Source organism: Pogonomyrmex barbatus, unplaced genomic scaffold, assembly GCF_055798465.1.
Source record: "Pogonomyrmex barbatus isolate J1 unplaced genomic scaffold, ASM5579846v1 scaffold9, whole genome shotgun sequence".
NCBI lineage: Eukaryota > Metazoa > Arthropoda > Insecta > Hymenoptera > Formicidae > Pogonomyrmex > Pogonomyrmex barbatus.
Genome location: NW_028297193.1, coordinates 2,971,968 through 2,997,654, shown reverse-complemented (window position 1 = coordinate 2,997,654; position 25,687 = coordinate 2,971,968). Strand labels below are relative to the sequence as shown.

Here is a 25,687-nt window from a genome sequence, read left to right as displayed (position 1 = left end):
AATTAACTGTACAGCAGCCACGCAGATAATTGGAGAATCTTTTATATTTCTTTTCGCTTTATTGGATCAATAATTGCATAGAATCGATAGCGGGGCTAAAATTAATGGCGGGTGAACCGGTGAGCTTTTCTTAGGATCCCGAGGATTTCGAAGAATCGTGTGATTTCGTCATACACTTACGTGCAACACCGCTCGGTCCAGGTTGCGTAACTCGGCAATGAAACGGCAAACTATCTCGACGTTTTGAAATGGCTTACACATGCACGGCTTGCGGGCGTAACCGGCCGGCTTTCCCATACCCACGAATAAGCGTGCTACGTCGTGTCCACGCGAATCCACGCCATGAAGCGAATTGTAAACATCCGCCCATGGTGCATAATATTCACATAAAACTTGCGCAACATTAGGCGGCTACCGTTGTATAAAATAGGCGTCCATGGGAAGATACCTTCAGTAAAACAGACAGAAGCCGTCCGAGAAGTGATTTCATTATGAGTTACTATGTAAGTGAACAAATGAAAAATGTATTAAGGAAACAGTGAGAAGGCGATTGTATAGAAGGAAAAACTTAATTTTATAATACCTTTCATTCATAGTTTAATTGTGATTGTGCATAAAAGAATTATATGTAATTTGCCTTATTCTTTCACACGAGAGTTACAACGAATCGGAAAAGTTGATTACTTGAATCTAAAAATACCCTATTTTTATATAAATCTATTAGTACAAATTACTATCTATTTGTATTAATACAAATCTATTAATACAAATTCATATTTAATGTGTTATATGTGTATATTAACAACGTGTAAATTAATATGCCCGTACTTGAAAAAAGTTTTGTGGAGCAAGAATTATTAATATACATTAGCGAAATTAATATAAAATATTAAAACAATTAATCTCTTTTCTCAATATATATTTTAAATTTACTGTGTTCCAGTTGTGTCTCTCTCTACTAATAATCGCCGTTTGCGAGGCGGGTGTAATAACAAATGTGGATCACTCGCATCACGCGGTTTATCATGGACATGGCGCTACCAGTTATCAAAATATGCAGGTTGATAATCACGATACCATAGTAGTTCCTGCAAATTACGGAGATCTTGCTGAAATCCATGAAACTTTGGAGCACCATCACGAGCCCGTCATTCCAATCGTGGAGTCTCACGATGACATAAGTCACATCGACATTTCCCATTCGGGTATATTAAAACATGAACTTCCAAATAAATTCATCTCGTTTGTAAAATATTGATTCTATTTAACATGATTCTAATTACTGTAATATTTTTTTTTTCTTATTTCAATTGTTTGAAAAAGAAATATTATTATGCAACATTAATAAATCATTAATTGGAACCTTTAATCATTAATTAGAATCGCCAGAAAAGTGCACATTTTTAAAAATGTTTACAATATATTATTTTAAAAAAAAAGATTACTTATTATATAACAAATATATCATTTGCGTCTTATTATTATTTTATTTTGTTTCAGCTCCATACGAAGAATTTACTGTTGCTGACGTTAAACTGAAATCTGATATACTCGAGCATTACATTGATCACGGCCATGAGAAACATCATTATGATTTTGATCATATATAAAAATAAATTAGAAAAAATATTGTATTCAAATAATTAAAATGCAATCTTTTTCTGTATAATTAATTTAGACAATTAAATCAAAATTGATTGAAAGTTTCTCAGATATCTAACAGACTCGTTAGGTTGCCAAAGAAAATAAACTAATTTTGCAAGTTTTGTAAAATGTTCTTATAACACTTGTTGTAGTATAATTGTAATAATACCATTTTTATCGACATACGAGAAAATAAATACCCGCAATAGGCGTAAATAATTGCGAACGTTGATTTGTGTAATTTTTTTTATTTCGTCCTTTATATCCAATATAGATATATATGTATATATAGGATGATATAATAATTTATGTAAATAACATTACGTTATAATGAAAACAACAACGTGATAATCATTATACTAGGCTCTCGTTTGAAATTTATTTACAATCCTATGACCACTCATTTAAGAGCCGTGTAAGAGCCGTTTTCTTCGATCTGCAAATTACAGCCTTCGGCTGTAAATTACACGGACTCGAGATTCTCTAACACTCTAATATTCTAGTCATTATTAGCAGTCACGAGAATTATCGGCTAGGTCCATGAGAGCATCTCTCAACTTAAGGTATATATGGTCTAGGAATCATCACGGTAACAGAGAAATTTCCTCTCAGCATTAGGCATCGATTCACAAATATAGACAACAGTCTCACACACGTGCATACGCGCACACGCATACATATCTCCCATTCTGATAGACTTCGACAATAGCATTAACAATCGAAAAATATTCACTTCGTCGAATCGCGCGGTGCATCACACCGTGTGATCGGCCGCGATATCATGATATACGTTCTGTATAAGTGTATATTTAATACTTGACTAGATCACTTTAGTTTTATTGACTCCCTCGTTAGTCTAGGTACTCAGAGACTATGGAGACATAAAATGTCTGTTTATAAAAAAATACTTGACTGAATGAATTAGAAATATTACTGTAGTTGCATATTAATCTTTCTCACAATATGCGACATTTGTCGATAGATACAAGAACGATAGCTAATGAAGTTTGATCCCAATTTCAAGTATAATTAACGATAGTAGTAAATTGTCTGAAAACGGTCCTCTTTCGTAGCGCGCATTTCTCGCTACAGGAAAAGATTATGGAAAAATTCGGCTGACACTCATCACACGTAGAATTCAGCTAACATCTTAGCTGGCTCGTAATCCATGTCTTCATTCTTGTATATATCCATGATCTGAAAAAGTTGTCTGTATGACTAAACAAATTATTTAAAAAAATGATAAACTTTGTATTTAAAATGTTGTAAGTTAGGTAAAAGAATTTTTTTAGAGAAATTAAATTCTTATATCAATTAATTTATTCAAATCAATTAATTTATATAGTTTTCTTGTAATTTTTTATTAAATTTAAAATATTTTATTTCATAGAAAAAGAGCTATATTTATTCATTTTACATTAACATTAGTTATATGTATCATAATAAATAATAATTTTATTATAATACATATAACGATTAATTTTAAAGCAAAGTATGTATATACTTCTTAGAACTTTTTAAAATATTAAAGATAATATATTAATAATTTTATGTATTATTTAAGTCCAAATATTTCTGTCTCCCAAAGGTCAAAATTCATTTCTGTAAAGTAATTATGTTGATGCAATTGCCAAAATTATTATTACTAACTAAAGAAATGTCAATATTAAATATAATAATGTTTTTTCACAATTTAAAAACTTTTATATTATAATTAAATAAAACTTCTTATCAAAAATTCTCTAAAAGTCTATTTATTCAAATTTTAAATATTTTGAATCTAATGCACAGTTGTCCTATTTCTTCAGATTAGCAAGATATACTGTTTACAATTTATTTTTTATAAGATATAACAAATAATAGGAAAAATAAAATAAAAAATATTTTAAGAGAATAAGTTTATTATAAAAATATTAAGTAAAATGTAATGATCACATATAACAAAATAAGTAAAAAACACGATGAACAAAATTAGTTTCAACATTTAATAAATAAAATTTCACTTAACTATAAAATAAAAACATATAACAAATTAAATCTTTTAACAACTTTATCAAATCTGTTATATTTTCCATTATATTAATATATTTTATTAATATCTTATTAAATATATAAATATAAAAACCTAAAACATTTTCGTCATTTTCTAGCAATCGTTCAATGGAATGTTAAATTAAATGTTGAAATGGGTGCTCAGGTATTCAATATCAGATCGCACAAATTGCTTACAATTATAAGCATATTAAATATCAAATGTATTGTTTTGTCTGAAAACGCTTTACATAAGTCCAAAGTTATACTATCGGAAAAACGTTTAGCCTAGCGAGAGTCTGTTGCCTTACCGCATTCATATCCTTCTGTAATTCCTCCAATTGCTTCTCGTGAATCACTTTTAGTTTCTCCTTCTCTCTGTTCTGTATCATCTGCGCGATCTTGCGTTCCTCCAAGAACTTCTTCGTATTATTCTGCTGTTTCTCCCTGAGTCTACCTTCTTTGATCCCACGCGTTTTCAAGGTCTTGTCGTTCATCACTTCCTTGGCGCTCTCCACCGACAATCTCGCTTGCCGCGCAGTAATTTCCTTCATCTCGCGATCGTGACGTGCGGCCAGCTGCTTTTGCTGTGCCAGCTGCGCGGCTACGCACAATTTGCACAGCTGTGCTCGTCGCTCCTCCAGATGTCCACGGACCAAATCGCGTTCCTCTCGGCGTTGCCTGTCGGCGAGACGCGACCACTGAGTCGTTTGTTCAGAAACGGCGCGGCGAACAATGGGGTCCCTCGAAAGCTCCGCTTTGCTGTAAAATTTTCATGAATCTTCCGTATTTTCAAAATATTTTAGTATTTTCTTTTTTAGAGAAGAAAAATTCTTTCTTTCAAAATTCTGACAAATATTTAAACTTAATGCAAAAAAATATAAAAAATTGTAATCTAATTCTTCCCTTTTTACAAAGAAAGTTTATAAAAGTTATTTTCTTTTTATATTTTAAATGAGAAAGTTTTCTAAATTAAAAGCGAATTATGAAATATATTATTTAGATAAATATTTTTATAAAAAGTATTATTATATTATATATGTAGAAGTATATTTGAAATAAGTTTGAATTTAGAGAAATGACTAACTTTTTTCCCTTAAAAATCTTTTCTATGGCAACGCAATGTTGTTTTTGGATTGACAATTTCTCCTTATGGTGCCTCTTCTTCAAAGATTCCAGTTCTTTCTGCTGTTTCCGTAATACTTTTTGATAACCCTTTTCTTGTCTCAGAGTTTCCAGAGTAATGGAATCAAACTTCATTTCCTCTGTAGAAATAAAAGAAATACGTATTTCTATTGTTCTTAACTAGCAATTTCTGTATTTTGCAAATTGCAAACCTCTTGGTTTCAATACTTCTTGATGATGATGATGATGAGATAATATATTATTTTTGTTATCCATATTGTTTTTGCTATCACTCTCTTCAATCCCCAAACCACGCATTTTATTTTGCGACATGCTTTCCGATTTTCTGAATGCCCTCGGCGCTGTCAAAGCATCCATAAATTCTGGAAAGATAAAGAGTATATTGCTCTCATCAAGTATAATTATATCTTAAATATACTTAAATATATCTTAAATTTATTATTATATTAAAAATACAAAGAAATATAAAATTAAAAGAAAAATAAAATATGTACAAAATAGTTAATAGTTTTAGCACAATTAGCAAGAAACAATTTTGATTATATAACTTATTATATAACTTATTAAAATTATTATAATTATTATAAAATTATTACTAAAATTATTAATATAATAATTAAATGTAAGCAATTGGCATGAATAAATGATATAAATTTCTTATTTATCATGTGACTAAGATATCTAACTGATATCGATCATACCTTCAAAACCATCTGGCACATAGATTTTTATTACAATATTACAAAACAACATAGGCAGAGACATAGGAAAGTTGGCTTCGGTTCGCAACGCTATGTGCCGATATCCGGCCTGCAAACCATCTAAAGGGACGATTCTCTGTCCTAACAGTTTGCCATTTGACTCATCGTATACCGCAAACCTCAAAGCAGCCAAATCTGGTAGAACGACTTTTCTGAAGAGGAAAGGCTCTTCATTATAAACGGGGTTTAAACCATTGGCGGGGACTACTCTTGTACGAAATTCTTTACGTATCGTGTCGGTCGGTAGGCCATACATTTCGACCTCAACATACGTTCCGACTTTCTTGTCGGATAAGAACTGGCCAGCTATCACCTGTGTCGCAATATTGTTATAGTAAATAACAGTAACAATATAATAAAGATACATTTTTAATTTTGAATAAAATATTTTTAAAGTTCTTTTTTTGTATTTTATCTTATTTTCATTGGAATATTGTTTGGAATTTTACAGATACAAATAGTTGTTACAATTTATATTTGTTATTTTTTACAATTATAATCACACGTTCTATAAAATTTTATTGTTATCATTGGCAAGAAAAATATATAGTTAGAAAAAAATTTTAAATAACTATGTTAAAAATACAAAAAAATAGCACAGTAATGATATATTACATTGAAGATAATGATTTAATAAGATGTGCAAAAAAATGTTTAAGCTTAACTATAATTAAAAAGTAAATGTTATATATAAGATCTATCGGTATAATTAAATTTGCTAAATATTGTATAAAAATTTTTAAAATATTACATACATTATATATTTAATAATAAAGACAAGAAGAATATATAAAAGTTGCATTAACTATATTATACAAACTGTTCCATTTTTTAGATAGAGAAAAGGAAAATATTAATATCGCGAATGTTGCAGATATCCTCAATCAAAAAAGGAAAACGAACCTGGACACTGCACTGTGTGGCGATCACTCCATCCACGGGACTCTCGGCAAAAGGATCGAAGCTTCTATCAGCACGTCTCATGAAATCCGGCTTCAATAAATAGCCCGAAGATCCGTTGTATTCGAACTTGCCTTGATTCAGTTGCATGGGCAGATCCGCGGTTTGAAAGTTCAGTGACACCATTTGGCAACCGGCGTTCCAGAAGACCTGTTTCGCAACGATCGATCATTTAGAAACTTTTCTTCGTGCTCCTTGTTCCACAAATTGCGCTCTACAAGCTTTACCTGCGGCATATAGTTGGAAGAATCGGCTCGTGTACCTTTAGGATAAATTCGACTCATCTGCCGCTTGTTATAATTTACGAATTCAATGGCAGAAGTTTTTAAATAATTCAAACCAGCCGTTTCCGCGAAGGAAGACATATTGTAATGGATAATCTTTTCTGAAACAGTAATTCCTTTTTAAATTGCATTCCATCAATCGATAATATCAATTACAACTTTTAGCCACTACTTATTAAATAAAGTATAATCATAATTAATAAAAAATATGTACAATGTCTGTATAATTTTCTTCCAAAAATGCAAAAATTTTGCCAACCTTCGGCCTCGTCAAAACCAGGAAATTTTACAGGTTGTGCATAATTGACCATGGAGGACAGCCACGGATGTACATTGGTTGTACTTCCAGTATAAGGTTGAGCTGCTACTAGTTCTATGCTCTCTCCAAGGCCTATTGGACCGGTGCCAGATTGCTGCTGTTGAATGCTTGACGACGTTATAGATTCCGAAATTTCCTCCTGCAATTGAAAAAAAGTTGTCATCGTTTTACCGAAAGAAACTTTAATCATTTAATTTGGTGAAGGTAGAAGGGCACTACCATGCTCAACCTGAGGATCATAATGAAGGTTACCTTTACCGGTTGCTGTTCTACGACGGCGGCGACCGCAGGCGGCGCGCTGGCGTCTTCCTTGACCTCGTCCTCAATCACAAATTGGCCTTGTTTGAAGAGCTCCAATTCCTGCTTCTCGACTTCGGGCTTTAGGCGTTTGTTCTTAATAAGAATCTTGCGTTTTAGCATACTGGGCGGTGGCAGCGGTACTCCTGGCTCCAGCTATTTTAATAATGTTTAAACCGTAAATGCATATGCATACAAAAATCATATATACAAAAAAAATCATAAAATTTTGCATAATTATTTTGTTTATCATAATCACAAATTTGATACAAAAAAATACTTAAAAAGGAACAAAGTATATCAGAACATAAGAAATTCCATTTATATTTTTATGTCATATGTTGATATTATAAAATTTATCATAATGATATAGTTTAATAACTACTAACAATATACATTAAAATGGTTCATGTTTAAAAAGTGGCCTTATGTAATATGTTATAATGTAATTATTTAATATACAAGAACTTACAGGATATTCTTTTAGTGGTTCCTTCAATAATAAATCACCCAGAATTTCATCACAATATTTGGCCAATTTGAATTGCTGTTTCTTGCTACAATGATTTTCGAAACTGAGAATCACTGGATATTCCGATGTAACGAAGGCTGTGTCTCTGACCGCGTATATAACATCCCTGAATAGAATATCGGTGCACATGGCTTTGCCGTGAGTGATTATCGGTTCCTCGTCTTCTCCTTTGCCATCCCAACAATCCAATTCAACGCACCTAAATTCATATTGAAAGAAAAAACTAAAAATTCAGAAAGAAGAAAATTTCATAAATCTAATAATTAGATACATGCTGTCCATTATTACGAAATAATTCTTCTTTGTAATGGCGTAATAATTATTTCACTATTATAGTACATTAAATATATAGTACTAGTAATGTACTATATAGTACATTAAATAATAGAGTAAATTAAATAAATTAGTAAATTAAAATTAATCATCGAAATATCACAGAAATCTACTTTAATGTAATTCTTAAGCCAACCATAAAAAGTAATAATAAAGTAATAAAGAAGAAATAAAGATTATTAATCTCTAAAATTACGTTATAATTTATTATAAAATACAAACCAGACTGTCTGGGATGTATCATTTCGAAATAAAGATAAATAGATATATGGAAAATAAATGTAACAATGTAATATTATGCATTCAAATATATACGTTGGTAATCCGGTGCAATCAATATAGCTATAAATATGTACACCAATTACTGAAAATTGTCACAGTATATACACGTCGTAAATTGGAAATAATTATCATTTCCATATTTTGCATATCTAGCATATCTTTTACCTGCATCCAGCGAGTAAAACTTGTCTATACATTTCAACGCTGCTCTTTCCGCCGAATTGACGTCCACTTAGGTATGTATTGTGACTCGAATTGATGTAGTAATGCGCCAGCGGTTGGTCCATATCCATATAAACATCTAATCTGTCGAGAAAAACTGGTGCGTTCTCGTCAGACATCAGGTACCTTATAAAGCCGTCCTTCGTCATTGTTTCTGAAAGCAGTTATATGTAAAAGAAAATCGTTTAAAACTACAAATAAAGCTTTATTAATTCTTCATTATTCCTTCAGTCACAGGCTGAGTTAAACGACACTTAGTCGATAGAACAAGCCAACTTAATTTTACACTTTCATTAAAGTTTAATCAATCTTTGATATCTTAATATCCTAATATATCAAGCATGTAAAAAGACAAATGAAATATCTACAAAGGAATCAATACTTTTTACTTCAGAAACGCGAACGATTTTATCTAATATTAGAAAGGTCGACTGTTCGAAGCAAACGCTTCGAAGGATACATGATTTGTTTATCAAGCTCTTACTTTCACTGCGCACAACTTCGTTCTGTTCATAATCATTGATGATCTCCATTGCCCGTTTCTCGTCATAAAGTGGGTAGAGAATTTCGTTCAGGGTTGGATCTCTTTGCTTTTCGTTGAGGAAGGTAATAAGTTGCTCTAAATTAATTGTATCGGCCTTACCTTGTGTTCTAAAATTTTTAAGATAAATATACAGTTGCGATGATAAGACTTTTAGTCTGTCTGCATTGTGTTAGAATTGATTTCAATTATAAAGTATTACAGAAAATAAAATGTAAAAATATATATATATGTTAAATTTTCAGTAATTAACAGTTCCCATTAAAAAAAAAGTACCATTTTTCCTATACAGAAAATATGTATTTAAATGCATTGTTTTAAATTTAAATTTTCTTCAAAAAATACTCACATCGATTGAAACAATTCTTCTATGTCATTCCTCGGACATATTTTATGATAAAGCGCATAAAATGCGTCGAAGGTGAAATCGTCGGGTTCTATTACGTCGTTCTAAGCATAAAAAAGACTTTGCAATGTTTTCACAAGATATAAAAATATTATCAATGATTTATTCTGATAATTATTAAAATACCTTTCCGCTGGGTAGGCCTAACTCAGAGAGACATTGGTAAACGAGCTTTTCTGTTTTACCGGATGCGAAAGTTCTCGCGACCACTTTCACTGGAACTTTTCCATTAGGATCCACCAGCATCCTGAGTCGCATCCAACTAAATTGTGCAAAAGTCGTTGCTTTATTCACAATTCTGTTATTTTTTTAAAATGCAAGTAAAAAATGAGTAGTTTGATATAATTTAATATTATCTACTTTAATTATAACATGTAAATTTTAAGTCATAAAATCCAGAGAAATTTTGTTAAAAAAATATAATAATAATAATATATAAATTTATGAAAAATAAAATTTTAATGTCCCTTAACTTCTAAAAAATAATTACTGAGAGTTAATTCAAATTTGCTTATTAATTTACAGCAGATTAAATACCCTCTTTTTGCGTCAGAAAAGAATTAGAGGAATGCGAAGTTTATGCTACATATGTCAGTCGCGGAACACATTTATGGCTAATTATTTCATAAAGGTAAACATTACTGTTTACAGATGTATTAGTGCAAGCGTATATAAATGCATTGGCAAACTCACTGTTTCTTCAGACATGTAAGCGGGCAAACGTTATTCGCTTTGACGTTGTGCGTAATCGATCGAACGCCGTCCAACCATACCTATGACGACATAGACAAATAAAATATCATAGATTGTTCTTTTTATGGAATGAGAGAATATGTTAAATATATTGCGATAAAAAGTCCGCATTCTTATCTTATCAGTCGATATCGTGTTGCTACGTTTGCAAGTAGATAAATGTTATTTATATTTACAGGGAGAAATAATTTTGCTGTCCAAGCAAAATTCTTGCTGCTATAGCATATTTAATGTAAAAGTGGCCAAACTGTTAGGTGTTACTAATTCTTAATAAAATAAAAAAAAATAAGCTTCATGTAAAGACCGAATAAATATTACATGATAATATCGTGAGTAATTAAGCATAGAGTCTGTGTATTGTTTCAATGATACTGAATTATCAAGTTTCGTGATAACAATTCAGCGAATATATAAAGGCGTGATAGGGAATCGATAGTAATATGATATACGGAACCATGTATGACACATTCATGCTATTTCCTTATCACCTGCCCATTATAGTGGAAACTGGCGATAAATTCTCTTGAAAATGATACGGAAGCGCGTAATGGTAAAAGATAAAAGAATAGTATGAGAGGTAAATCGATCGAAAAGTTTTGCGTAATCATGACGTTTACGTCACGCTGTTGCATATCGCAGGAAGAAAAGATTTCATAAAAAGATTTATGAAAAGATCTGTGAAAAGATCTTAATAATTAATATTACAATTATAATCTAGTATTACAATTACAATTATAATCTAGTATTATAGATATAATAATATTGTGCTATTTATATCCGCGATAAATTGTGAGAAAGCAATAATTCTATTAACGATAATAATCCTAAACGCTACAGCAATGTCATATCTCGCTAATAATAGTTTACTTGACCGAAATCGAATGGCATGTCGATGCCGTCTTTCCGCCGTTATCACGATTAATGTGCGACATGTGTATTACCTTGGCTGTGGCAGGATCCGGACATACGACGTGCTGATAGTTGATGTTGGTGTAATCGACACCGGAACAGATGGTCAGACTTTTCTCATCCAACTGTTCGCCATGTTTGCTGAGCTTGTCCAATAACTTAGGGTCCTGTTTAAAATGCATCAGTTTTATTAGCTTTCAATTATTACTGCGTCTTTTCTTTCCTTTTCCTATGTTCTTTCCTTTCTTTCTTTTCTTTTTTAATTTGATTAGCAAACTAATTTTTGGCAAGTATAATTGTATTGATAATTTTAATGGATCTAAAGTCTATTTTGAGATCCCTTGGAAGTAATGGAACAATTACTTTACCTTAGGAATGCCTCCGGCTCTAATATCGCTCACTTGACACAACTCTAGAACGTCGCCGTCCTGCAAGGGAGAGAAGTAGGATAAAAATAAAAGTATGTATTCAGGATTCGTAGGGGATGTGAAGAGTGTTCGAGACACTTTTGTCGAAACGAGCGAAAAAGCTTAAATTGACAAATAAACTAGAAACCTCACCTTCCCTTCGCTCTGCCAATAAATAAAGAAACCATACTCGTCGACTTTGAACAGGCAATTCAGTTCGATTTCAGTGTTATCCTTTTCTTCCGTCCAACGATCGAAGACGCAACCGATACGGAGTGCTTCCGGCACCTCGATCTGCCAGTTGAACTCGAACTTCTTCGTCATCTCCGCGATGTTCCACCAACTTCCGGCAAAGTCAGCCTAGATATGGCGTCTTCCGGTTCTGTCAACAAGGATCAGTGTCGCGTCATTAAAAGCACCGGGATTTCATCGGACATCTTTCCTATACTAGTTTCCGTCAAATGTATCGAATCAGGGAGCATAATGTCTGCTTTATGTTCGTGACTTTGAAGTCCGACATTTAATACCTCGCATTCCTCGTATCTGTAAATTGTTCCTATGAATTAAGATTGCCTGGTATAATCGTGCGAGGTACGTTTAAATATAATGTCGTAAATCTGAGGGAGTTTATATTTTATATATACGTTGTATCTCTAAATTTAATGTTTATTTAATGCACAGTTTATCATAAAAGTACGAATATCTATAATAATAATTACTTATATAAAGCAAATATGATATATAACACATAACATATATAATTAAATTTTAAAAAATTACTATCAATAATTGAATAAGTTGAACTTGTTGACAAACACCTAATAAAACTAAAACTCGAGTGGACTTCGCACTGACATGTAATTTGCTAGTTTAGAACTCGTTTAACCGGATATTTTAGTTAGTTAATTATTAACCGACTTGTGTAGCTCACGATAAGCAACACATATACGTAATATCTCAATAGAGCCTTCAGGACCTTAATCGGGCATTAACCTCTTTGCAAAATAAAGCATTAAGGTTTTGTGACTTTTAATTTATCAGCCTATGACATGAAGCAAATTCCACTTCTAAAATTATTTTAAAAAATTTTAAAAAAAGGAAAATTTCATAAATAATATACAGAGTTGACAAAAATTTAATCATTTTTATTATGCCTAACGATTTATTACGATTTATTATAATTAAAAAAAATTGTTTTTAAAAATTATCATAATTATAATGTTCGACTTGTTTTATAATTCAAAACACATACAAAAAACTGCGTACTGTGTAATCAAAACAGGAAAAAGCATAATACATTATTGCTTCTGTTATTTTGATAACACTCGTTATCATTAATGCGACCAACTATTTTTTTATCTTGCTTGTATTTTTCGAAAAAAGAATATTTCACGCATATCTCTTTTTTTATCTACATAATGTTCTAATTATTCTAATTAGCATTTCTTTTCGCTAATGTAAAAAGCTTGAAGGAAATCCATTTCTGTATCTTCTTTCTTTTTCCTTCTTTCAGGAATTTATTCTTAGATTCAGGAATCTATTCTCCTATTTCTTTTTGAATTGCTTTCAAAGTTAACTTTATTTATGGAAGTTAGAAGAATGAAATTAAAATAGAAAAAAATACATTACAATGAACGAACGGCTTCAGTTCTCGCATAGAAAATTGAAAAAAGATGACATTGGGAAAAGACGTCATTGCACACTTTGTTGTACAGAAGCCTTGTTATATGATCTAAAGAAAATGGCCAAGTTCATTTTTTTACACACAATATAGTATTATGTGCAACGCTTCTGATGATATAAATAAATATCTTTTGTGTATCATGATAGTGCAGTGTTCGCTACTTACACCATGTAAACTCAAAAAGATATGTAATATTCAAATATTAAAAATTTTAAATTTAACCATATAAATAAAGATTTCTTCCATTTAATGTATAGTGTACGCAGTATTAGAAATATACGAATAATAGAATATATATCCATTTAAAGGTCTAGTATCATAGGATGTTTCTCGCTTGAATCATTGGCTTTTGGATTTTGGATAATCGATAGTTCATCACGGTACAAAGAATCTTTTAGCATCGTTGCACCGCTTAACCTTTATGACAAACTTGCAGTATGTAGGACGAAGTACATACACTTAAATGTTGTCGAGTGAAAATAGTCATATCAAGGAAACTTTATGCTATATATTATTATTTCATATAATATAGTGTACATAAAATAATGAGAGTACTTACAATGTTAAGAACGTCTTTTCCGAGTTAACTTGTTCATTGTAACTCGCGGCTGCACCTGCAACAAAATATTTAATATAAATATAATATAAATGTTAATATAATATAATATATAAATGTTAATTTAAGCAACTAGAATAACTTTTAACTGATAATCTTAATTGTACAAAAATATTTAAGAAATATATGCCGCAAGCATAGATATGCCAAAATTATGAAATCGATGAAAGCTAAATTTTCTTCATGCTTTTTTTCCAAATATCGAAAAATATAAAAAAATATTTAATTAGAATCCCAGAATTCATTTATTTTTCACATAGTCGTTTCCTTTATGCTCTCTATTCTATTAAATAGAGTGTTAATTATATCTACGGTCAGACACGTGCTTTTCTGAAATAAGTTTTACTCTTCAATTAAGTGATTCAATCAATATCTCTGTATAATTACGATTCAATCAATATCTCTGTATAATTACGATAGACTTACGTAATCGGTTACGTATGTGTAACACTAAGTGAAGTATATAAAATCCAGATAATAACCTTTATGTCATTGAGCCTATTCGTTCAATATTGCATCTTGATTGTAATATCGTAGATAGATTTTATTATCATTCGTATTCCTGGCTTAAAGAAAGTTAATTTATTGACGGCAATAATAGATACGTATTAGAACTAAGATTGTAACATATTAAATGAACTTACTGCGCAATAAATTTATTTCTGAATTTTTTTTACGAAAAAGAAAAAGTGATAGAAACAAAATACATAAATATATGAAACTACGCATAGATTGGAATTGTAATATCTTTTTAAGCTATTAAGAAAAAAAATTAAAAATAAAGTAATCTAAAAGTTTCAAAAATACAATTAAAAAATATTTTGTTGTAATTTCTTAAAATATTTTCTTAAAGAAAAAGAGAGAGAGAGAGAGAGAGAGAGAGAGAGAGAGAGAGTGTGTGTGTGTGTGTGTGTGTGTGTGTGTGTGTGTGTGTGTGTGTGTGTGTGTGTGTGTAGAATTAATTAAAATGGTTGTTGACTACTTTGCTGATCATATAATTATTCTTTCTTATTATCTAGAGTAAAAATACATCAAAGTAATTGCGAAGGGTAGAAAACAACAACGAGTAACGTATCACTACCAAGATTTTTATTAATAGATGACGTGGCATTTCGTTGCGTTTATGTAAAGGCCACTTCAGTACATCTCATAATCATTTGTCTTCCGAATAAATTAAAAATAAATCGATGAATTGCAAAATCTTGTTTTTAATTCTAAAATCATTTTTTACAAAAAATATATTAATCATTTAAACCTTGTCATAATATAAAGTATATATAATTATTAAAATAAAAAATTTTACAAATTTAAAGAAAAAAACATAATAATTTTATAAATTTAAAAAGGACGTATAAATATTAATGTATTGAATTATTTCATAAGTTAGACTTATTTCAAATATATATTTCAAACTTACAAACATTTTCCATACTTACATATAAAGATATGTTTTTAATTTTATCTATTTTTATATCAGCATTTCAGATCCCTTGCTTCATATTATTGTTCAATTAAAAAAATTAATATTTTATATAGAGTAATTCTACATTTTATTGAAAACTGCATCGCAGATATTCATATCAACATGTATATCGTCAACGGATATCCCAAGGTTTATCGCGACTTATCTTAATTAGTGTATCAGGAAATGGAAGCTGCTGGACGCCATATTCCGTTACCGTGCGCCAACATGAGAAGGCACTTACGATTAAGTACATATTTTTAAGCGCGATCATAAAAATATTTGTGACAAACTCTCAGTTACGCGTAGAAAATAACTGGTCCTCTAAAAAAGTTTCTGTAACTCAAATTTCACAATATTACAATAGTGAGCATAAAAAATCTATAACAATTTTCTTTCTATAAAATATAATAAATGTTCATTGACAGATTTATTTATACTTATCGTTCTCATATTTCAATAGCATTTTATGTTATCTTTATTATTAAAATATAATTTTATAAGAAATATTTGAAATCAACGTAACATCACGTTGTATTCTTGTAAGAGTATATTCATATTCTAAAAAATTTTGGCAATAACACATATTCTTGTTCTAATAAATTGTCATTGCGTTTCCGAAATCCAAAACACTTGCATTTTGATCTATTATTAGATATAGCAAACTATGATTTTCAATCCGTAAATCTAAAGATACTTCAACGATAAAATTATCTTTGGGAATTTCCGGGAGAGCGTCCGGGATACTAAGTGCTAAGATTGTAATAAGATCTTTAAGATTTTCATTTTGAATAAAGTTTAAAATTAAAAATGACTCAAGTGCAAGAATATGTGTAGGAAAACTATAAATGCTAATTCTGTGTATTGGTAATAACGTAGATATGGCTGCAAATCATAAAATCATAAGAGAGAAAGAGTAAACATTAATAAATGAGGTATATGAAGATAAAAATGCTCATATTGTAGTGATGGCCTGCACATTTTATCATCAACATAAAAATTGTTTAGTACTGCATTTTGCAAATATATTCTTTATAGTATATAGATGCACAAGTACTATTATTATAAAAATGTGTGATGATATTTAATAAATTAGAATAAAAAAATTAATCCTGACATACAAAAAAAAAACAGTTATTTTTCATTCAGTATATAAATCAATTTGGCAAGTTGTGTATGTATGTATGTATGTATCAGTATAAAGGAAAACATTGAAGGAATAACATTCAACTCTGTAGTTTTAATTACCTTGACCTATAACTTGTTGAAGAAGGAAAGACAGAGAGAGAGATACACAAAATTACGAGATAGGACTATAAAACAAGTTTTTGGAAAAGATAAACGCAGAGATTCCAATGGGAAACTTTCAATCTTGCCAAAACTTGCCATTTGCGACATCAACAACCGCAACTTCCGAGAATTAGCCACATCTTCCCGGATGTTTCTACTCGCGGCAACGAATTTATCGTGACTGTTGATTTCACAGAGAAGAAATTCGACTACTGCAACTTGTCAGACTGCAATTTGATCATCGGCTGACATCGCAGTTTCGCGTGTACTGCGAATTGATCGCGGACGAAATAATAACTTTCATGAAATATTGCAAAGTATTGCAAAGTATTGCGGTGCAAGGATGTATTGCGATGTGAGGAGGTATAATAATGGTGTTCGTATACTTTGGAAGAGATATTCGAATGTTCAAGCGCCGAGTGCAAGCGCGAATGCCGACCATTAATGCGAGTATCTGTAAAATGTTCCATGTAAAATGTTCCATGTAATCGGCCAGCGAAGTGTATCTTGCAGATATACAACTGGTAGTGGGCATACAAACGTGTGTCTATATAAACAGCCGTGTGTGTACGGGGCGCATAAACAGACGAAACGTTACGAAAATACTATAACGTATGTATGATTCGCGCCGCTGTGCCTCTTCTCTTCGGCAAACGATGAAAATGTTCTTAGCGCCCGACAACCTGCACATTCCCACGAGCCGACCATATTAACGATGCGTTATAATTTATGACTATCACGATTTCCACCGCTCGTTAACGCGGCATTGAGAACACTAAGATGGCGGATGAAAGTAAAACTGAAGATAAGAAATCGGTTTGATTAAGATAGGTCTGTATGGTCATAGTTAATCATCGATAAACATCGGTGATATTAATAATCTCAAAGTACGTTATTGTCTAATATTTAACTTAAAAGCAATGTTTGAGAAGTAATATCTTTTTCAAAGTAAATTTTGAAATAATATAACATTCTTGAAATTGATAATATAACATTCTTAAAATTTTGAACTTATAATTTTGAAAGCTATTCTCGGTATAGTACAAATAATTTCGGAGCATAGACGATAAATAGTGTGTCTTTGGAGCATGAATCATTTATTTAGCACGACGGCAGAGAAATTAAGTAGCGTAATTTCGTAATGGAAGAAACAAAAACTGATTCATAATCTCACAGTAACATTATCTTTTAGATTTATTTTCCTCTCAGCTTTATCTAATAATTATCTAATAATTGTCCTTATTAAATTGCATCATTATAAATCAGTCAATCTTCATATATCAAACATGATTTCGTGAATGTCCTACATGTTATCTAATATACATCACACATGTTGCTGCTCACGTTTAACTTTTGTTGCATCGATAAGCATAGGAAACTTTCAGGCAAATATAATGCTTCATTACCCATAATTACAGGATATTTAACACAAAAGCTCTGACTTCCAGAAATTTAATGCAATTATGAACGCAAATTTGCGAAAATTTTAATGACTTTCTCTCATATGCGTATATAACTTAGTTATATGAATATATTTTCACATTATTTATTTCATTTTGGTCTTTTTAACGTAGAATAAGCTTTTTCATCATACATAATGTAAATATAATCTGTCATAATAATTTTTACTTTTTACTAATTGTTGTTTGTTGAAAGAAACATATTATATATTTGTTACAGTATTATTTTGTAATTAATCTGTTTTCTAGAATATAACAAGGAGTTATTTACGTAACTAATTTTTATTATTAATGGGAATTATTTTATAGTCATATTTTTAATAATTTTATATACTTATTTATTACTACATAAAATATAATATTAATTTTTAAAGAATATAAGAACTATTAAAAATTAATGTTTAGATGTTGCTATCCAAAATTATTAATAAAGTGCAGAAAATATCGGCACTTAAAGAAGCTAAAATTTATTATTAATGAAGAAAACACAAGAGTTAAACAAAATCTCTTACAAAAAATTCATTTCTAAATTACCATAATTGAATTGTTTAATACGGATCAATAATTATATTACTTCCGGAGCTGTAGAGATTATTATACCATTGCGACATTGACCGCTCAATCCTTTAATGCATTTAATAACCACTTTAGGAAAAATAGAAACAAATGAGGCTTATGACCTGACTTCCTCTGTTTTTAAATAGATATACTTTTATTATGTAACTACAGACATTGTGTATGTTTATGTATTATAGAGAATATACAAAAAGTAGAAAAAATGATAAAGAGGAAAGAATACAAATGTCCTCGAAAAGAAAAAAGATAAAATAGCAGGATTTTATAATTATAATTTTATAATTAAAAAATTATACACAAATTAACATTTGCGAGAAGAAAAGATATATTAATTTAGTAATTATTCAATAATTAATATTACATGTTATACATTCAGAACATGTCATACATAAAAGAAAGTTATATTTTCTCTTTGATAATTCTAAGATAATTGAATCAGGTCATTTCATAGATCATCACGCTTCTCAATACAAATAATACCATATATCTTTGTTATTATTAACTATTTTTATTATTAAATGCTAGTTATTATGTTTCTTATTACTATCGGCCATACAACGATTCCGAGTACATGACAGATAGCTTCTAGCTGAAAAATGCGTTATGCAATATGTTTGTGGTCATAATTCACTCGCCTCGTGTTTTCATTCCGTGTGGTTAACGCGAGAGAAACTCCAATGACTCGCAGTTCGTAATCATTTATCGTTAAAATTTACGAGCCCATTTCTCTCATGATACAGAACTCGCCGGAAGATCGCAAGTATGTCAAGAAATAGATTCAAACTTTCCAAAATATTCGGACGATTTAGATTCGAATTTTCAATTTGCGGCTTGCAATTGCAATTGTAATTGCGACGTATACATTCGAATAACTTACGTTTAAGATTAACAATTTTGCGTTTAATCCAACGGAGGATAAAACTTGCTTCGCAATAAAGTTTCTCGTGAGATCACCGTTCAATTGAACAATTGCGTAATTAAAGTTTCCTTCCAGCTTATTGCGTTTTTCGTGTCGATATTATTCCAAGAATCACGTCGCGTTTCTTTTATTATGCACAAAGCAATCAGAAGATAACAGAAAAATTTCGTGATATAATTATTCCAATTGTTAAGCTGTTGAAATAAACGTTGACTCTTCGTACATCCTCAATATATGCAAGAAGGAAAAAGGAATAAGAAGTAGCATTTTATGATCGATATGTGCGAATTTTTTGCACATATAAATAGAGATATACACATCATTCGAAGAAATTAAACGACTCGTTGGAACTGTTGCTCCATTTTAACTGAAGAATGTGCCTGTGAAATTGGCGCCTATTTGAGACACGCGCTACAGCGATACTCGAGCTATTCGATTTTCTCAGCAATCGCGCCAAGATTACGAAGGGATGTAAAGAGATGGCACGTCGTGACACGTCTTACTTCGGCGAATACGACACTCGCGATTGGATGATGATAAAGAAAGAATCAGATGTCGGACGGACAATCGACCTGGTCTGACCTCGCGAGGAAATGCCATGATGTTCGCGCACGACGAGGCGGCGCCTCCGGATTCCCTTGACCTCGAAAATCCTTCCCTCGGGAAGTCTGCAGTCAGGGTCACGTCCCGATATTCGTCGATGCTGCCTCTATCTTGCACATCTAGTATCTCATGGCTTATTCACGGCTTATCTCCCGCGGCGATAGCGCGGCGCTGCTAATTAGCAAGTCGTCGTCGCTCCTCCACTCGCGCGAGTGTGTGTACGTGAGGCCGGATGGCGCGTAAATGCGTAGCGTGTGTGGTAGCACGCACAGGCGAGCGGCGATCATCGGAGAAGCGAAGGAAGGTGAAAAAGTACAAGGAGAAAAAGAGAAGGATAGAGAGGCAGAAAGAGAAAGCGCAGTGTGAGCGAGTCGGCGTGGCGTTACGCGTGCGAATACATGCGTGCACGGTGCGTCTGGTTGATCGTTGAATGACTGACCCATTCCTTTTAACGAACAATGCGTCCCTCGTGGGAATCGCTTTAATAATATCGCTGGTGTCACAGTCCCACATTGGAGCGTTTTAATCTATTACGACCAGAGAAAGTGGATTGCAAACGCGTCCTCGCCTTCGTAATGGTCCGAGTAATTAGCGGTTATAATATTGCGCAAGTAGGAAGCGATTATACCTTTGATACATCACGTCCAAGCTCAATCTTCATGATACACCCTTTATATGCAAATTAATTACGTATAGAGCGTTGAAGCAAGGCACCGCTTAATTCGGAACGACCCGATGGATGGAATGTTGGGCCCAATACTGTTTAATGTTAAAAGCGAGTGCTTCATCGCGTCGAGTAAAAAACAATTTAAAAATATGAATTTTAAAGAGAACTAATGAAGTTTTACTAACAAAAGCAAAAATTTGAAGATGTGCGCAACGCGGAAATGCGAATAGGAAGTCAAATGTCACGCGCTGGTACGCAAAAGTGCGGAAACGAAATTTCAACCGGTGCGGCCTGTATACGCGTGCAAGAGCGCGGCACGCGTGACACGTCTCATGATCGCGCACAGAAACATCAATGAGACGTCGTCTGTACACGCGTGCGCGTGTATACGCGGGCGCGCGCGCGCGCGCGCGCGTCCGCGCGTATACCTCGTCTCGCACGTCTGTCTGGAGAATTCACGATGCGAATTCGTCGGTCTTACCGCTGAATCGGTTCCCCGCCCGCGCGTAATTATTCGTCGAACGACGAAAACGGCAGCGACGACGGCGGCAATCTCATCCTCCGACGTAGCTCCGCGCGCACATCAGCACCGCGGACACACGCGTGCGGCGAAAAATTCAAAGTGCAAAGGTAAGAGTAACAGCTGGACACGGACGTCTACGCGCGTAAAATTACGCTCCGGAGCCGGACGTCCTCCAGACGCGATGGAAGAAACTGACGCTGCCGTTTCTGTTAACGGGTGAACCAGCCGTCTGGCTCGATACCGTCTTTTTCCCCTGCGCGCATGTGCCGCTCGTGACCGTCATTCAGTTTCCTCTACATCTTGTCGGCAAGAACGAGATCTGCCGCCTTTGAAGTTATTACATCACACGCGTGGAATGTATCGTATCGCCAGAAGTAATGCTCGGAATATTCCGGCGGTCGAACTGGCTCGAACGGTTCGAACTTTCTACAGCCAAACACTTTCGGCCGTTTCGAAACTGAAGATTAAACGATTGAAATTTGTGAAAATTGTGTTGAGTCAAAACTTTCGAATAAAATGAAGATAGATAATGAATGGTGAGAAGAGAAGAAATAAAAACTGATTATTCCTATTCGGAATGGATTTATACGAAAAAAGTTTCCTTGACGCAACTTTCAAGGGTTTAAAAATTTTTGGATTCTAAAATTCAAAAGAATTTTGACGTGAACTATATTAAAACTTGAACTGTTAAATCTTATATTTCTTCTCTTCGAATTATTAGAATATACAATTTATTCGAATATTTTACTGAATCTTATATTGAACGAACAAATTTTTATTTTATTTTTTAGTTAAAACTACTAGATTATTTTATATATTTTGTGTTTATTATACATACCAAGTATTACAACGAATCAACATTTCTTCTTATTATATTTAAAATTATGATAAATTCTGTAATAATAATTGTAAGAACATTTATCTTATCCCATAGACAATTTTTATCTTTCCAATATTGTTTATTTCTTTATAGAATAATAGAAACAGAATAATTATTTATTTATAAAATTATTATATTATTTCAAGAAGAAATATAATAATTTTTATAGTCCAATTTATTATTTCAAGAAAGAAATCCTATCGATCATGATCAGCAGGAGAAAATTAATTTATATATTAATTATTACTATATATCAATATTAACACAATAACTATTATTTATCGTACTTTTCAAAGTATGTTTAGAAAGAAAAGATTAATTGCTTTTCTCTAATTACCGAAGGAAATTATTTACAGAGATGCGAAGTTTAAATGAAAAATGTTTAATTTAAACTTCTACGTGCATCTCACGAAACTATCGCGGTTGCTAACACACACTGTTCCGATTTATATCACACAGTCGATTTAATCAGTGAAAGCCCCAATAAACTTTTATTTACTTTGCAAACACGCGCATGATGGAAACGGAACGGAATAAAGTTCGATGTTAAGATAGATCGGCAAAAAGGCACAGAGATTAGAAAACAAACCGCGAGTATCGGTTATAATTACTGACCTGGAGTTAACTTGCTGATAAATAAATTTCGACATGTATCAAGTTTGATAAATGTAGGCAAAAATAAGTAGAGGCGCATGCTTAATAATTAGCATCTCAATCGCGTTCCGATATAGAATAAATTCGTGAGTCATCACATAGAAATATCTCACTTTGCTGATACAGACAAATATGTAAATAAACATTCTATCTTAAAAATGTACTAATAATGAAGATAACAGGAGTAACATATTGGATACAGTAATATGATGCGAAACACGACCGGCTTTCATCAGTGCAATGCGGAATTAGATGTAACTGCAATGCGTTGTCTTTTATTAAGAGCTTTAGCGAAAGTTTTTAATAAACATTGCGAGTTTGCACTTTTGACATTTGCTTGAAAATTTGTGTTGATTGTATCTTACATTTGCTTCATTTGCAAGGGAGTGAGAAAAAAGTTACAATGTAATTAATAAATTAAAAATAGGCAAAAGTTTTTATTTATGTTTAGGTAAATTATAAATAAAAATTGTAATGAATTTTTTGCATTAAAATAAAGCTAAAAACAACTGAAATTAAAATTAAATTAAAATTTAATGTGTGCATGTTAGAATAAATTAGTATATACTAATATATAATCATATATACTAATATATAATCATATTTTCTTCTTTAGTTTATAAAATGTTAATGATTACTAAAATCTGTTGAAAGAAGATAACGTTATCTTCTACTCTTACGAACCACTGCTCTAGCAAGGAATAACATATCCACGCTCTCTGTGAGACTTTCCACGAAAATTAGCTGATACATTAGGTCGGTAACACAGTGTGTTCATGTTTATAAAATTTGCATTTAATAATTTATTTTTATTTATGTATGTATATATTTTAACATTTATTATCCAAATCTACAAAATAATAAAAAATAAAAAATATATTATTTTATGTACAGAATTACAAATAATTTTGAATTATTTTATACACACACACACACACACACACACACACACACACACACACACACACACACACACATATATGTGTGTATGATGTGTGTGTGTGTGTGTGTGTGTGTGTGTGTGAATACGTTTAACGTATAACAATAGATAAATTTGTTATAAAAAAGAATTTGTAATTGACAAAATACAATTTTTTTTATAGTTATCTTTTCACAATGCATTTATATCCTTTTTTTATATCTATCAATATATTTTATGATTTTTTTTAATACAAACGTTTAAAATTATTAAAAAATTAATAATACAAAGTAATAATTTTTATTTATATATTAAAGTATATAAGAAAATATATAAAATATTTTGTGTAAATGATTTATTATGTTCTGTCATATTATATTATTATAAAATTATAATTATATTAATGTTTCATATTTAATATTCAATGTTTTATAATATATTTTTCTTATTTTAAATTCTTGTTGACTGATTTAACATTTTTAATATATAAAATGTAAATAAAAAGAAAAAAAATTTAAATATTCTTTTACATATATTGAATATACAAATGGAAATAGAAAACGGTTTTTTTCATAAGAATACCGCAGATTTTATTATATATTGACACTGAAAAGTTTTACGCAAACAATTGAGCTATATGCGAAATAAATCGTTTATTATAAAATATTAAAATTATATTCGTTAACATTTCCTGGTCAACACTACACTATTAATTTTATCTTAAAAGATTACAAATATAAAATATTTAAAATTATAATTATATTTGATTATTTTTATGTTTACTAATTTATAAATAAAAATGTGTATTTGAATTATGATTTATGTTTCTGTAAAACTTATATTAAAATTTTTAAAGAGCATTTTATTATTACAAATATGTCTTATTAAAATTTGATAATATGTCCTTAGACATAAATATTTAAATATTATTATCTTCATATGGATTGCAAATTTCACTTATTTTTTTACGTTTATGTAATATTTACGTTGTTCGATTTTAACAATTTGTTAATCTTTACAAACTATACACATTGTGTATATAAGAATTTATATTATTTCTTAAGACAAATCTTCGTTAAACTATGAGATGAGAATTTTGTCCATAAAGTTATATCGGAATGTGTTTACAGATAAAATTTAAATACGAATACCTGCAATGATGAAAACATGTACGGCCCGTTGAATTGCATTGTGTCCAGCATTATGCCGAATGCCTGCACATTTTTAGAGTAAGCTTTTCATATATTCGAAAAAGGAAATTTTGTTTGCGACCCGCGTATCTTACATGCTAAATCATTCAAAATTCAAGCATAAATGCATAAAGCATTTCGAAGAGTCTTGTATTACAGAATTTATTTACACAATAAAGAGTACAGATGATTTTTTTCCCGTCGGATTGCGAGAGAAACCTGGCAGCTAGCGCAACCATTATTAAATTCCATGTACCTAAGCAAGAATAGCATTAGCAACAAACTATATTATAGAGATCTTATATGCTTATATCTGAAAACATTTGCTCTCTTCTTAACGTATTCTCAATTGCAAAACTATATATGTTGTTGGTTGCAAGTAATAAACTGTTGATAAACGCTTATTGCATCGTAATA

General features: G+C 31.2%; 2 protein-coding genes across 3 annotated transcripts; one reads left to right on the top strand and one right to left on the bottom strand.

The window, feature by feature from the left end:
• Positions 1 to 26: 26 nt before the first annotated feature.
• LOC105433227 (uncharacterized) lies at positions 27 to 1,870 on the top strand. Its single transcript, XM_011648404.2, has 3 exons — positions 27 to 503; positions 944 to 1,205; positions 1,501 to 1,870. Exons 1-3 carry the CDS (start codon positions 492 to 494, stop codon positions 1,608 to 1,610), a joined length of 384 nt encoding a protein of 127 aa, XP_011646706.1. The 5' UTR covers positions 27 to 491; the 3' UTR covers positions 1,611 to 1,870.
• A 6-nt stretch (positions 1,871 to 1,876) lies between these two features.
• On the bottom strand, positions 1,877 to 21,853 carry LOC105433233 (1-phosphatidylinositol 4,5-bisphosphate phosphodiesterase). Of its 2 annotated transcripts, none has more exons than XM_011648416.3 (20): positions 21,586 to 21,853; positions 14,071 to 14,125; positions 11,981 to 12,209; positions 11,789 to 11,848; positions 11,453 to 11,587; positions 10,452 to 10,531; positions 9,885 to 10,020; positions 9,702 to 9,802; positions 9,296 to 9,462; positions 8,755 to 8,965; positions 7,915 to 8,173; positions 7,398 to 7,598; positions 7,086 to 7,284; positions 6,770 to 6,927; positions 6,486 to 6,692; positions 5,523 to 5,895; positions 5,013 to 5,183; positions 4,763 to 4,940; positions 3,987 to 4,437; positions 1,877 to 2,841 (listed from the first exon to the last, which is right to left on the bottom strand). In XM_011648416.3, the coding sequence occupies exons 3-20, from the start codon at positions 12,149 to 12,151 to the stop codon at positions 2,770 to 2,772; spliced, it is 3,330 nt and encodes a 1,109-aa protein (XP_011646718.2). In that variant the 5' UTR covers positions 12,152 to 12,209; positions 14,071 to 14,125; positions 21,586 to 21,853; the 3' UTR covers positions 1,877 to 2,769. The 2 variants fall into 2 exon arrangements, with proteins under 2 accessions (XP_011646718.2, XP_011646737.2); XM_011648435.3 differs by having other exon boundaries at positions 7,404 to 7,598.
• Between the last annotated feature and the right edge of the window lie 3,834 nt (positions 21,854 to 25,687).